Here is a 15,439-nt window from a genome sequence, read left to right on the forward strand (position 1 = left end):
TGTAAATAATAATAATGTGTAGGGTTTTTGTTATGTTTTTTAAATCTTTCGTTGTAGCCAATACACAGTTTTAAGCTTCTGTTCGTGACCACAAAAGAAACAAACATTAAAAATATATATATATGTACGTGTATATGTTTGCACAAGCTCTTGCATCTGTAAATTGGAATTTAGAGCAAATGGCAGGTACTGATTTTGGAAAGACACAAAACTTAATTTTGAAAACAGCCCTGTGAAAAAGAGAGTCAAGTTATGATACTCTTCAGCTCTATGTCAGCAGAACAATTCCACATAGTACAACTTCTTATTTAATCCTGCATTGTGCAAGGATTGCATAAAATATGAGGGAAATGTTGGAAATGGAAAAAAAAAAAAAAAAGAGAAGGTAAAATGACAGACATTTTTTCCTTGTCTTCAGTAAAACACCTGACTATGAAGGCAAGTAAATTATGTTTTCAAGAGGTACTTGGAAGAGTAAAGTGAGAAATTTAAGTATCCTAAACCATACTCATTCTTCCAAATGCATTAGTTTTCAAATGCCTGTCTATATGAAAAAACAAAATCTAAAACTGTTAATATTCTATACCATTTATCTACATTTTTGATAAGCTATATGCATGAAGTACTTCCTTGGCAACTTTTTCCTGAAAGCTTAGGCAGAGAATTGTGTACCCACAAATAGTAGTCACACTCTCTAATAAGTCCTTCAGAGAACAGAACATATGCATTAGGAACAACTTTTTCATGAGTAAGTAGCCATAGTCCTGAATTTAGACCTAGAAGTTAGCTGTGGAAAGTCTGAGGATTTGAATATGTGCTACCAATGTTATTTCACCTTAAGGATGAATGTCCCAAAATCAAGGGTCTTTGTGTAAATGCTATAATAAATGCAGCATCTGCATACCTGCTATGAGTTTTTGGTTTTTACTTCAGCACTCTCATTGCTTGCAGCAGTGGGAATGTTTGATGCTGTAATAGCTGTACTTTCAATTAAGTATCATCTATTTATTTCAATTACAAATGTGAGATTTCATAAAAATGGAGGGTAAAACCATGGTGAACTTTAAGGTGAAGAGTGCATGCCCTGGTGATTGGGCTGATCTGTACTCATGGAAACAAGGCCTGTTAGGTTACCCTGGCAGTGTTATCCTCCCTGCCTAAAAAGAGTGGCCGCTGTTCTAGCCCAAATGTGCCTCCTGATTCTCAGTCTTTGCTGACTGGATGTAGGATTAAACTGCTGCCTTCACTCCTGGGGTCTCTCTTCAAGAGATTTCACCATTTCTGCCACTTTGGGCAGTCTTTCCAAACACGCTTATTCCATGTCTCTCTTACCCAGTTCTCTTACCAATTCCATTTCCATTCCTACTTTTGGTGTATTTCTCCTGTACAAAAACCAGGGAGTGAGCAGCAGGAAGAAAGTAAAGGTGGGAGAGAGAAAGTGTGAAGAAAGTAACTTTGGTGTTGCTGGTGTTTGGTGTTGCTTGGCAGAAAATCAGTGACATGAGGCTGGAGAGGGTGGGCAGCAAGGGAGAAACAGGAAATTCTTGAGCATGGTTGCGGGGAGCATAGCAGCAGGAGGAGAAAGTGTGGGGTCTGGAAGGAGCCCCTCTGACTGTATCTATCCAGAGGAAGAGGTATGTGCCGCGCCAGACCCATAGTTAGGTCTCCTGATTGTCCCTGTTAGAGGGCTAGTTGGAGTGTGCCACACTCCTGACTTTCTGGCTTGCGTGCCTGGATCTTCCTGGTCTATGGGAAGGAATAATGTGCGCTTAGACTGTCCCAGAGTGGAGCTGCTCCATGGCCAAATTGTACAGCCACACCTGAGGACTGCACAGCCCTCCCTGCTGCCACGCTTCTGCCCAGCACCTGCAAGGCAGGACAGGCAGTAACAAAGAGCATAGGGTGTTTTTGTGAGCAGGGATGGGCGAAAAGTAACAGGATGGCATACGGGCACTTGGTTATATCCTACCCACACATACAGTTTTTCTCAGCTCCTTACAATTGCTGTAGTCTCAGTTAAGAGGCTCCATTACAGTAATACTGAGCATGAGAGTAAGCATCTCTTATTTCTACTTTATTTTGAATCTTAGTATTTGCTAGTGCCTGGTGGTTCCTGGAAATGGCAGGAGACAAAAGAAGGCTCTGAGGCAAAAATGGGAAGTAAACTGGGCTGGTTTATGGTGATTTTCTGTGATATGCATTTTCTTTCCCATCGTTGCCTTAGTGAAGAGGAAAGTGCATACGTTATGAAATACTCTGAGAGGGTCGTCACTTCTCAGTGCGCCTTTCAGCCAGCATACATCGCCATTCATCTTGAGTGTCTGTTAAGCTGATAAAGGCTTCCACAGCTCTTCCCCAATGTCCCAAACGTTATGCTGCTTTCTGTTATGGGGTTTCCTTGGGCTGTTTGTCTTTTTCCAATTTCCTCTAACCTCACTAACAGGGTGACTTATTATGAGAAACTGGCATGCGGATGAAAATTTGACACTTGCAGCCTCAATCCAGCTGAGTCTCTTAAGAAATCCCTGTGAGCATTTCAGGAAAATACAGAGGCTAAATAAAAGCAAATCCATGTAAATCTCTTTACACAGATTAAGAATTTGCAAAACAGGTAAATATATTGCTTACTGTCTTTTCCCCAGCAAAGACTTCCCCGATTACAACATGGGAGTGGTCATAGGTTAAAAGTGCAGTATTAAGGCGTTGGCTTGCAGTTCACAAGATTATCATTCTTGTGCCTTTCCTATCTTCAGCCTCAGAATGTCTCCAATTTTTTGATGAACAAGTTCAGAGACATGATTCATCCATAAGAAATCATACGTTCATAGAAATAGTAATCACACAGTTCCCTTCTAATAAACATAACAGTTTATCACAATTGTGAACTTTCGTTTTCCTGTGCCCGTGTGACAGGTCCTGCTGTGTGCTTTGGTGGTTGTATCCCTGGGACTAGGTTTAGGACTAGGACTGAACCGTGGAGACCAGGAGCAAGGTATGTTTATGATACTTTCAGCATAATTACCACTGAAGCTAGATCTGGTAAAGACCTTCAGCAGAGGCTCTTTTATAGTGTAATGTAAATGTTCTGTGGAAACTTACCACTTGTGAAAATAAAGTTCTTGCATTTTTCAAGTTGCATTGTATAAAAACTGTACACTCACAATCTATACTTGAAAAAACTATCCTAAACCACTGAGTGCCTTGCTTCTCTTTCCAGAAGTGTTAAACCTAGTTCACAACAGGTTTGGAAATTGTATTATAATAATACTTTTAGGAAATTTGAGATAGGAGTTATCTTATTACATATAATACCTTGCAATTGTTTAATCAATATGTTTTGTAGAAGAGATATCATTGGACCATCTTCGTGACTCACGCTTTGGGTACTTTTGGCATAGTTCAGGTGGCTAATGCTAAAACGGATTATGAATCTTCTCTGAAAACTTCGATTTCTGTAAAGCTATGGTGAAAAGGGGATAATGCTTTGATTTGGTGGAATGTTATTTTTTAGTTAGAAAAACAAAGTAGCATTTTGATGTCAGGGGGTCAAGCCAGATGAGAACAAACATACCACATGGTGAACTAAACAAAACACTTCCTTTAGAATCAAAACAATAGTAATCTCATACTGGAGGAGTTCAAGGAAGCACAGTCTCTTTCTCATTCCTAATCAACACATATTGAACTTGTTTACCTACTTATTCATCAGATCTTAGCTCCTTCTGAGATATTTCAATACTATGGGCCTAGCAAATAGGATGAGAGGGAACTGTAATCGCTTTTTGACGATGCCTATGTTGGATTACAACTCCACACTGCGGAGTGGGAGGGCAAGCCTCAGCCCTGAGCGGCACGCACCTTTGTGCAGTTGCATTTGCTATGAGGGCAGTGGGGAAGAGTGTTGCTGTTCAGGAGCAAAGGGAGTCATGGTGGAGATGGGTGCTGGGGGCTTGTGGTCTCAGGAGAAGGGGCCTGGAAAGGAGTCAGGAGGACCTGTCATTTTGTACTTGTAAAAATTAGCACAGATTTTGCATTTGGTGGTAGTACAATTGATTCTGTTTATATACTCAAGGTAAATTTCCCTGTAGCTCCTGTAATTGTAATGGCTATTCCAAATAAAAGTTAATGAAATACTAAATTCCTGACCTCACATAGTTATGTAAATATTGTAAAGAAATTAGAAGCATGGGTTGCAAATTATGAGGGGTATGAACAGTTCCATTACAAACAGAGGAAAAGGTTTATATTTTTTCTTAGACTCACTATGCTAGATTCTATATCATTTTAAATCAGGTAGACCATCTGAACAACTTTGAGTTGTTCAAAAGCCAATGGATAGAGGAAAAATTAAATTAAATACTCTAAACTTCAGCCAAAAAAGCACAGAAAAATTGTTTGCATATGTTTATGTACATTTGTGAAAAATCATAGCTCTTTCTTGACAGAAGAGACTCCAGTCATAAAACACTTAACCCTTAATTACTTCTTTCCATCTCTGCTTTTCACAGTTCCATTTATGTTCATTACATATATTGCTTGTTATTCTAATTATTTGCAAAGATTTCTTGCATTGAACAATAGTTGTTGATGGAAGCACTTAAAGCTCAAGGTACAACACGAGAACTTTCTGTACGTGAAACAAGCTGGCTACCTTGAAAAAAATAATTTTAGCTCTACATGGATTCTACACAGTGGATAATAAAGCCCGAATTTTGTAGGAAGTGCACCCTGCAAAAGCATGAACCTTTTGGCAACTATAAGAGAATTGCACCAGCAAATCTGAGTAGTTATACCTATCCCTGTCTAAAGGTGTGAGTGGACAAAAAGCTGGAAATCGAGGTGCTCAGAGTGGTTCAAACAGTATTTCTGCAGTACAGAGAATGTGGACACGAGGCTTGTCCTGGCTAACGTGGAGCTGCGGGTGATGTTTGGAGATTTGGGTTTGTCCTCGGGTGTCCTCAGGTGTTCTCGGGAGAGCCAGAGCTCTTCCTTCTCCCTGCACGAAGGTGTCAGAGCTGTGTTGAGGAACTGCATGTCTCCATTTCCAATAGGCCCCTCATTTGGACCTTTTTCTTTCTTTTGATCAAAGCAACCAAACCTGCAGATTTTTAAGGAAAGTTGTAACGATTAAGTGGGAGAGGTATAGTCAGAGTCCCAAGTGCACTAATAAGCCTTATGGGCCCTGCCCAGCCCCCTGGGGCTGCCCCCACCCTGCCCACGGCCCAGGACCCTATTTCAGCCCCCTGGGGCCATTAGACCCTGCCCCAGCGCCACCGCAGCAGGCCTGGTCTCCAGGACCCCACAGCCCTGCCCTGCACAGCCACGGGTACCACTGAGCCAGGACCACTCACAGGCCAACAGCCTGGCCTTGGCCTGTCCCTGTCCCCATCCCCAGGGAGGTGCCCAGTGCCTCAGGTGGGGCTGCTCTGGTGTTCCCTCCGGCTGCCCTGCTCCTGGCTGGGGCTCCTGGCTCCTGCCCAGTTGCCCCCGGGGAGCCCCCATGGCTCTGGGTTGCCCGGCCCTGAGGGAGACCGTGTCCCACGCAGCTCCCTGGCAGGTATATTACGGAACGTCCACAGTGGGAGTCGCTCTTCCTCTTGCATCCCGGACCCAGAAATGAGCAGGGGAGATGCCAGTTTCCCTCTCCTCATGCTAGGAGGGTGGGACACCTGGGCCTTGCCTCCTGTGCCACCGGTCCTGGGGAGACCTGCTGCAGAAACAGCCCTGCCACAGGCTCTGGGGCAGGCACGGCCCAAACAGCCACCAGGACCTTCAACGTCCAGAGGACTTCCTACGGCTTTCATTTCGCCTTGCTGACCCTTGTGCTAGTGACCGCGTTGGAAAATGACTCGGGAAATGGATTTGGGAAATTATTCAGCACATTTCTCCCCGCAGCCCGTGTCCGTGGTCCATTTAACTGACCTGTCTGGGACCGGGTTATCTGAGCACTCAGACTCGTTGCCTTCTCCTTACAGTCAGCTGCAGACACAAGTGCAATGAGCCGCACGGGAAAGAGGTGCCTGGCTGCCAGTGCGACAGCAGCTGCAAGGAGCGTCGGGACTGCTGCTGGGACTACGAGGACGCCTGCGTGGAGCCAAGTATGTTCCCTTGCGGGCAATGCTCACTGGTTTCCATTTTATTTTGGGTTTGTTTTTTCATGTAATAGTAATAAGCGAAGCATAAATTCTTGTATTTAAACAGATATGCGGAAGTTATGTCACATTCCCTCAGGGAGGGAAGGATGTGGCGGTATCGAGTTGCTGTGGCACTCAGATGACTAGAGGGCTGTAACTTGGTGACCTGGCAGGACGTGAAACCTTCCTGCGTCTTTCTCAAGTCAGATCCCTGTATTTTTGTCCCCCGTGGATAACCAAAGCATTTGCAGTGCATATTTCCTGGCCCAGATAAAGCTGAGGATGAGCGTGAGCGGAAATCATAGGTTATCATCTTTGACCGGGGCCCTGAAACGATGCCGCTGTGCTGGCTCCTCTTGCGCTTTCAAAAGGGAACGTGTGTTTCCTGGCCAGGTGCACCCTCAGCCTCATGCAGCGCTTGGTGGGGGTCTGGGGTCGGAGGAGTGCACTCGTCTTCCAGGGGACCAGCCTGGCTCTGCATCAAGGCCAGACTCCTCTCCAGTTACTCTCTCTGCTCTCCTGGCAGCTGCTCAGATGTTTCTTCATCCTTCTCGCTTTTTCTGCCCGCTTCAGCCCTTAAATCTCTTTTTTTGCTGTCTGCAGGGAATCACGTACAAGAGCAGGAAAAAGATCTGTTTCCTTCTCTTTTTCTTCTCTAGGAGAAATATTTCAATTATTTTTTTTTTTAGATCTTCCTGGAAGGGTGGAAGGCATTGAACAGGGTGACTTTGGGGACACCTTTGTAAAATAAATTATTCTATGACTCTGTGTTACCATTCAATGGCCGCAGAAATAGGCTTTATGTGTTAAACAAAATCTTGAGTTTTCCTTTCAGATAAAACTTCTAAAGCCACTCAAGCAGGACATGTAAATTATAGTTTAACAAAAACTCTTTTTTTTTTTTCTTCACCTGTTCGGGGGATTTCCACACAAAGGAGTTTACATAAGGTTCTGTGAACCGAATCATAATCTTTTTCTTCCAATTTTCAGCCCGATCTTGGAGGTGCACTAATTTCCGTTGTGGTGAGACACGGATACCTGGAAGTTACTGTTCTTGTTCTGATGACTGCTTGCAGAAAAAAGACTGCTGTGTAAACTACAACAGTGTTTGCAAAGGTAAATCAAAAGTCAAAAAGATTTATATATAAATCGTCCTGTGAAATAAATAGATGGGCAAACATAAACGTATAGATGCGTTTGTTTCTCAAGATTAGAGTCTTACAGTGACGTTTTGGAAAATGAAGATGTTTTGAGGTGAAGCTTTTAGTACTTTTGACTGGGAAAAAAATGGTTTCTGGAGAACGATGTGAATGTGTGTCATTCATAAGAAAGACAGAATATTTTGAATATTGCAGCAGTATACCCAATGTGGGTTTTTTAGGTTGTTTCTTTTTTTTTTCAAAAATAGGTGAAGACATGGTTCCTGCTTCAAACTTCCTGCAATCCAAAGTACATATTGTAGTAATCATCCCTAATTTAAGATTTCCCATCCTTTTTATTAGAAATTAATTTTCAGATTGGGATTCTTATGTTTTACTTATTTCTGAATATTTTTGTTCATGGCTGATTGTTTCATACAGACTCTGGCTAAACGCATGAAAGATAGCACTGGTAAAATCAAATTACAGGAATGATGCCTGAGGAGTATACCGGTGACATAAAACATGCTATCTGTTATCAGGATTCCTTTATATTGTGAGGTGGCAGAGATTTAAGGCAACTCCTGCAAAATTATATTTGTCACCTAAATGCAAATTAAAGCTAAAAGCAGTCCGGAGTTTGACTAGGTGCTAAATTGATTGAGCTGACCTAGTTAAGGTCACTGTACATCCCTGCCTTTGGCTGCTTACTGGGAGAGAAGCTTTCTGTGGTGAGCCGAGAACTTCAATAGCCACTGCTTCTTCTCTTTTCTTTATATTTTTTCCTTTCTTGGATGCTTTCCTTCTTTCTTCTTTTATTGACCTCCCTTATTTCTTCCAAAGAGATGGGCAAACATTATCATAAATGAGTATAGCTGTGAAGCAGGTGGAGAATATTCAAAGGAGAACAGAAAGAACTACTTGAAATTTGGAAGCCATGGTCAACAAGGAAAGATTGAAGGAGTTTGGGCTCTTACAGAAAAAAAAAAAAGAAAAGGCTAAAGGGAGCCCTGGCAATCATCGCTAAATTTGTAAGTGGTATCTGCAAAAAAAAGAAGGCAGTAATCCAATGTGGAGAGGATACAGTTTAAATGCTTTCCATTTAAAACCAGATAAAACTTAGGCTAAGCTTTCATAGTGATTTCTTCTCCATTTTGTTTGTTTCCTTGTCTGTGTAATATATGTGTTTTGTTTTCAGCTTAAAATTGTAAGCATTAGCCCTTTCAGGGTTTGAGGGCCTAATAGGTTGCACTAAATGATTTCTAAAGGTATCTTTAGCCCTACATTTCTATAATTCTGTATTGAAGCAGAAAAAGTGCCAGGAAGAGCTCTAAAAAGATCAGCCAGGAAACATCTTTGGTGTTTGTGTGGGGTTTTTTAATGCTGACTCAGTTTTTGTTTTTTGTCCTTTTAGGTGAAATGCCTTGGGTGGAAGAACCATGTGTGTCACTTGAAACTCCTCAGTGTCCAGCTGGGTAGGATAAAATAATTTTGTCTTCTTAGCAAATAAAATCATTGTGATGATCAGAAATATTCCAGTGGCCTGAAGCAGGTCTTCATGAGGTTTTCGTATTTACTGAGAATAAGGTACCTGCCCTGAGGAATATTCTATAGAAGCAGTTTGTGGCTAGTAATGTTTTTTGTTTCTAAAACCTTTGTCATTTTGTTGCACATTCATTTATCATTTACAGTTTAGACCAGTGTACAGGAGTTCAAATCCAGATTGAAAGTCAGTTTGCAAAGACCTGGAAAAATTGCTAGAGTTAACTCAAGGTTCATGTATCACAAATTGTTCATAGTCTATTTTATGTTACCATGTTGTATCTCTGGTAATTCGGATAAATCAGCTTATGCAAGCTGTAGTAACTGTTAGTCTGTGGTTGCAATTCTTTATCTAAGTAATGGGTTTTTTTACTTGAATTATCTGCGGGAAGAAAGGTGTGTTAAAAAGGAATAATAGTTATCACTCAAAGTATTACTCCAAAAAATGGTTTGGAGTCAGTTATCAGTAACTGCATTTTATCAATCATTTTCTCCCCCAATATTTTCCAGGTTTATGTAGTGAACCATTCCTATAAGTTACAAATAATTGGGGTTTTTTTAGATACTATGTGTAGTGAAGCTTGCTTCAAACTACATTTTTAATTTAATTGTATGTTTACAATTTTTATACCTTTATATGTTTCTAAGGAGACTGTAGAATATATAATGATGGTTAACAAAAAGACTGAATTTGCAGAACTAGATAACTTGATCTTCCTGATTTTGTCACTTGATGTTATGAAAAAAGGTGCTATAGCACCAGCGCTTTATAACTGCTAATGCATCTTTCTCTAGAAGTCCTGTTAGGTTGGTTACGAGAAAGCATGTTTAATAACTTTGATGTTTATTTTCACAGCTAGCACCTCCTAGTTAGAATTTTTATAACAAGAATTTGAACACTGTTCTAGCGATCAGCTGCAGTTTGTGCCTATTTTATCATAACCTACTGTATGAACTCGGATCTGAGGCTTTTATCCTTGTTTCTTTACATAAAGTCTTACCCTAAGCACATTAGCGGATGCTGCATTCCTTTTGTAGCTTTGAGTTCAGTTTGTCAGGGGCCTTGAGGCAAAAAAGTGTTCTCCAGCTCCATGGGAGCTAGGAAACTTGAAAGATACAAATCACAAAGAACATGGACTGCTTAATGATGTCTTCACAAAGGAAATGTGGTAAGGTAAGGGGTTAGCACAAACCTGGGATTGCAAAGAGATTACATTTCCCAGCACTGAGGCCAGTTGACCCTAACTGCTTGCTGGGTGACTGCTGTGCTTTTACGGTCCGCGTGCAGCTGCCCTGAAAGATTTTTATAAGGTGCATTAAGAGACAAGAGACAGAATTCAACCCATTACTATGTACAGAGGTACTTCGGTTGTTCTACGCTCTGGGCTTGTATTTGGCTGCTAGTCTGCAGCATTTGTATTTATTTGTATTTGTAATTAGAAGATTAACAAAACCCAATTTCTTTTCCTAGGTTCTATATATACCGAGTAGCTTGTATTTTATTCCTCCAGTGTTTTTTTTCAGGAGGATTGTGTATCTGCTCTCAAAACTGAACTATTTGTTTATCTCACACTGTGATATTAATTCTGGGAAGTACAGGGAAATTCTAAACCCTGCTTTTAAAAGTAGAATTTATATTGTTGTTAAAGATCTTAACAAGTCACCCACTCTCCAAACTCCTTTACGATGAGAAACTCGTATTTTCTTGTAGGTTTGATCTGCCACCACTTATCCTTTTTTCAATGGATGGGTTTAGAGCAGAATACTTGCAAACTTGGAGTTCTTTGCTGCCAAATATTAAAAAACTCAGTAAGTTACCAAGAGTGCTTTGACTATTTTCTTTAAAAGTCTACATGCAACCTCACCAGTCCCTTTTGCTGCTGTCATGCATATGTGTTGCTCAGCAATAAGAAAATCATAAATCAGGTCTCCCTCATCAGTTGTATATTTTCATTATTATATGTTCTGCATTAATTCTTGTATTTGAGTGCACAGCAAACATGACTTTTTTTAACAAGGCCTCTAATGCTGGTCAGCGGCTTCTTATTAAATAAATAGTTTGAAATATACATTCAAACACAGATTAAGACTGAAAAAAGTTCCAGAGAAGGATTTCCTGCATTCTCTGTACTCCACTGAAAAATTCTAGCTGATAAGGAGATCGTCATTAAACTATAATACGAAAAGAAAATGTGTTGGGTTATTGGGTAATTTTCCTCAAAGATGCACTTTTTCAAGTCAGATATTTTAAGCTATTAAAGAGAAGCTGCATATTTAAAAGTATATCAGTGAATATTACTATATTAGACTTAAATGCAATGTCATTTACATATTGGTATGATTTAATATGTTGATATGATTGCAGTAAGGTTCAAGTAACTGTTTCCCAGTATTTCTAAATATTGGGAGAAAGAGTAAGTTGAAGATCTTTAGCTTGTGCTGTAAAGGTCTTTAAAAAGTCAGACCCATTAGTGCACACTTCGTTAACATTTCCTGAATATTTTAGAGCTCAGCTCTCAAGATACTTTGTACCTGGACAAAATATCTGCGTGTTTATTCACTTCTTCTCAGCAGTAATAGTCTAAATTGACAGTGTTCATACCCGTTCTGAATATATCATATTCTGTTTCTGTTGTGTTCATTTGAAAATTTCACATGGATGTTACAAAGTACTACGTTTTACTGAATAGTTAACAATCTTGTTTGTGGATAATGAGGGTATCCAGAAGCCTGAACTTGAAGCAGTGTGCAAATCTGACTTCTTGTGCAAATATATTATTCTTTGATGTCCTTCTGACATTGGAAAGAACTTGAATCAGTGAAGAAATCATGCATGCAGAAGTTAGTGTTCAGTTCCAGTCTTTTTAAACAGGTGGAAAGGAAATGCCAAATTAAAAAAAGGCATGAAAACCATGCTACATGTATGTTTCCAAGAAATCCTTTCAAAGAAGAACAGATCTAATTCACCATTACTCATATTTGTGGTCAATTTTAACAATTGCTTATGCACATTCATGCTTATACTTCTCAGAAACCTACAGTGGAAAGGAAAGAGCAATTCCTTTCTTTGCAAAAGAAAACATGTATCACTGATTTGTAGCATAAAGTATTTCCTCTCTATTAACTCCCTTAACCTAGGATTTTCAGTAGAGCTAATCAAGCTAGTTGTTATATAATATGTACACTATGAATGTAGGTCCTTTACTGTTCAAGAGAATTCCATAAAAAATTATGCTGAGTTTCTCATGTATTTGTCAATTATTCAGCCCTTCTTTAAACACTCTTTAAGTCTTTTTTTCTGTACCGCACCGGAACAATTTTGTAGAATAATTTCAGGCTTTCATTGTTCAGTTGAGGTTGTTTAGTTAAAATCAGTTTCTGTTCTTTGACTGAAACGCTGTACGTCAGAGGAAAGTGTGTTTGAGTGTGAATCAAATAATCATCTGACTACAGCTTAATAGACAACTGTTTCTCCACGTGAGTTAGATTAAAAAATGGCATTAAGGCTTCTTCCAGTCTTCACACCTTTGTTTTGTGTGTAAATAAGTTGGATCCTACAGTGGATTTAGATATTACACGTGTTCAGGCATGGTAAGTGCCTTAGATTGCTGAAAAGTGATGCCATGTTTGGAGATAAAGGTAGGACATCTGGGGTGGGATTAACTCCAGAGCAGAACACCTACATTTAGATATGTTCTTGGAGGTGTCTGCGTGTGAGATGTCTACATGCTTGTTGTAGTCAGTGCGTTTATGGTTAGTACAGTCTGTGCAGCGCAGTGCAAGAGCCTAGAGAGCAAGTCAGGTCAACCAACAGACAGAGGGTGCCACAGGACAAATTGTTGCTTTAACCTATGTTTCTGATATCCTTCAGAATGCTGTGGCGTATCCCAGGTGGCCTTCAACAGCTGTGTCAGGAGGACACAGGTCTCCTGGTGATCTTGCATCAAAACTGCCAACTTTCATGCAGATGTCTTGGATATCTGAGGGTATCTCAAATGGCAGCAGACTCCAGTGCTTAAGCAACTGAGTCCTTCCCATGCATCTGGTCACCAGACAGCTCTGCAGAATATCTTGCCTGGGCTGACCTGAGGCTTCAGTCTCATTGCGTAAACATATAAGTCTAGTGCCATTTTGGGTCTCAGAAGTATCTGAGACACTCATCTGGTTTGGCAGGCAGGATGTAGGAGCAGCATCTGAAGGCCAGGTAGGATCATTAAAGATGTCTCAAATGGCCCCAGGCGTCTAGGCTTTAGCCAGCTGAATTGAGTGTCCAGGGTCCGTTGACTGTAATGGGACAGTAGGCCTAGCTCACAAGGAGACACCAGAATGTACGCGCCTTAATTCGGAGTCACATATCCCCTCTAATACCACAACAACTGACTGGTGGGTTTTTTTGTTTGTTTTTAAGACTGTTAGTTTTCAATTTAAAAAAATTAATTCCATGATCTGTTGCAGAAACATGTGGTACACATTCAAAATACATGAGAGCTGTTTACCCCACAAAAACCTTTCCAAACCACTATACTATTGTCACAGTAAGTGAGAATTTGCTATTTTGCCTTTTCATTATCTGGATGACATAGAAAGGATTTTGTGGTGCCAATCTTTTTGTGGGACATGGGAACTCAAGCTATAGCAGTAAGAGAGATGCTGAGGTAGTACATGCAGGCACGATCTATGTGGCTGTATATGTATGCTATCTGGTTCTGGCCTGTGTATCGGTTATTCCTGATCTTTGTCAGTCTAACTGGATATGGGGGAGTATGGGTGAGGACACAGCCATTTTATAAGAGTGTGTGTTAGGATGGGTTTGGCAGCTGATATACAGCCACATGACATATATAGTACTTAATCTATAGCACATCAGGTTTTATTTGGGCTGGGAAGAAAACAGGGAAACTCAAGGGAACTTGACAGGCACGCTGAATTCACTGGCAGGAATCTGATGATCTGTGTGAGTTAGGAAAGCGTGTTCTGTTTCTGTGATAAAACAGCCCTAAAAATAATTGCAACAGTGCAACAGTGTGCATTGCAACATAGTTTAGGCTCCATTTGATTTCAAGATTCAGTGGGTTTTTTTGTTTATTTTCATTTTGCAGGGATTGTATCCAGAATCTCATGGTATTATTGATAACAGCATGTATGACGTAGACTTGAACAAGCATTTCTCGCTTTCGGGGACGGAAAAATTCAAACCTTCATGGTGGAAGGGGCAGCCAGTAGGTTTATTTCTCATCATGATATTCCTTTATGTCTAGAGTGGCTCATGTGCCATATTGTAAAGCAAAACAAAAAGAGACTAAAATGCAAAGCTGTGTGATATATTTGCAGTGTGTGCTAAATATCCTGTAGGCTTCATATTATAGGCTGCCTACAAAACAGTTTGCTTTTATGAAAGTAAAAGAATTCTTAAAATGTTAATTCTGAGACTTAAAAATTTCACTTAATGTGGCAGTTAGTAAAAAAGACTTAAATATTTTGGCTAGTATTGGAATGGATCTCTTGCCACAGGAAGCCTCAGTAAATTTTTGATATGGTTTTATTGTGGGGTATTTTTTTGTTTGTCTTTTGACAACTAGCTACAAAATGAAATCTGAAAATCTACTTCTAAATTATATCCATTTACAAATACACTTGCAAAGTCCAGGCATATAAAAGCAAGGAAGAGAATAGGAAAGAGCTTAATTTCCAGCAAAATGAACACATATATAGCTTATGGCACATTTCATTAAAAAAACCCACCCTGATTGTCCCTGTGGTTATGATTAATATTATTCATTTACTAGAAATATCAAACTGTAATAATGGTACAAAAATACAAAAAATACACATAGTATATAGTATATCTACTTAATATACATTTATATATTTATTTACGTGTGTGTGTGTGTGTGTGTGTGTATGTGTCTGTGTAGTCGTGTTTATAGTATACTCAAATACCCAGGTTTTGGTGCTATTGTTTCATGAAGGATTCCATCAGGTTTGTAACAGAACCACAGCTGCACTCTTTAAGATGAATAGAAATATGCCCTCTTATAATAAAGTCATATAACTAGAATCCTTAGGATAGGATAGAATAGAATAGAATAATTTCATTTGGAAGGGACCTACAACAATCATCTAGTCCAACTGCCTGACCAATTCAGGGCTGACCAAAAGTTAAACCATATTATTAAGGTCATTGTCCAAATGCCTCTTAAACACTGACAGGCTTGGGGCATCGACCACCTCTCTGGGAAGCCTGTTCCAATGTTTGACCACCCTCTCGGTAAAGCAATGTTTCCTAATGTCAAGCCTGAACATCCCTGACGCAGCTTTGAATGATTCTTCCATTTTCATGATCCATTCCACTGGCATTTGCCACAGGAAAAAAGATCACTACCTGTTGCCAATTATGGAAATACCTATATGATTTTTTTTTCTATGCTGAGAATACTCAAGAAATGGCAACATCCTGGCTTCCGTGCTACTAATTTTTCTTCAGAATATGTATGTAGAAAACAAACTTCAAATCAGATATAGTCATTAGGCAACTGTGTGATGTGTGAAAGAAGAAAGAGATATGCATGCTTGCAGCCCATATTTCTGATCCAGTTATGTATTTTTACTTTCGTGAGCTGAGGT

General features: G+C 40.0%; 1 protein-coding gene across 1 annotated transcript in view; it reads left to right on the plus strand.

Moving 5' to 3' along the window:
• The window catches only part of ENPP3 (ectonucleotide pyrophosphatase/phosphodiesterase 3), a 41,052-nt gene that overhangs the window by 624 nt on the left and 24,989 nt on the right, over nt 1-15,439 (plus strand). Inside the window, exons 2-8 of the mRNA XM_009319130.1 lie at nt 2,914-2,992; nt 5,976-6,098; nt 7,125-7,250; nt 8,688-8,748; nt 10,527-10,624; nt 13,271-13,350; nt 13,915-14,034. Of these exons, the coding sequence (XP_009317405.1) occupies nt 2,914-2,992; nt 5,976-6,098; nt 7,125-7,250; nt 8,688-8,748; nt 10,527-10,624; nt 13,271-13,350; nt 13,915-14,034 (687 nt within the window). The remainder of the gene's footprint in view (nt 1-2,913; nt 2,993-5,975; nt 6,099-7,124; nt 7,251-8,687; nt 8,749-10,526; nt 10,625-13,270; nt 13,351-13,914; nt 14,035-15,439) is intronic.

Source organism: Pygoscelis adeliae, unplaced genomic scaffold, assembly GCF_000699105.1.
Source record: "Pygoscelis adeliae isolate BGI_AS28 unplaced genomic scaffold, ASM69910v1 Scaffold172, whole genome shotgun sequence".
Taxonomy (NCBI): domain Eukaryota; kingdom Metazoa; phylum Chordata; class Aves; order Sphenisciformes; family Spheniscidae; genus Pygoscelis; species Pygoscelis adeliae.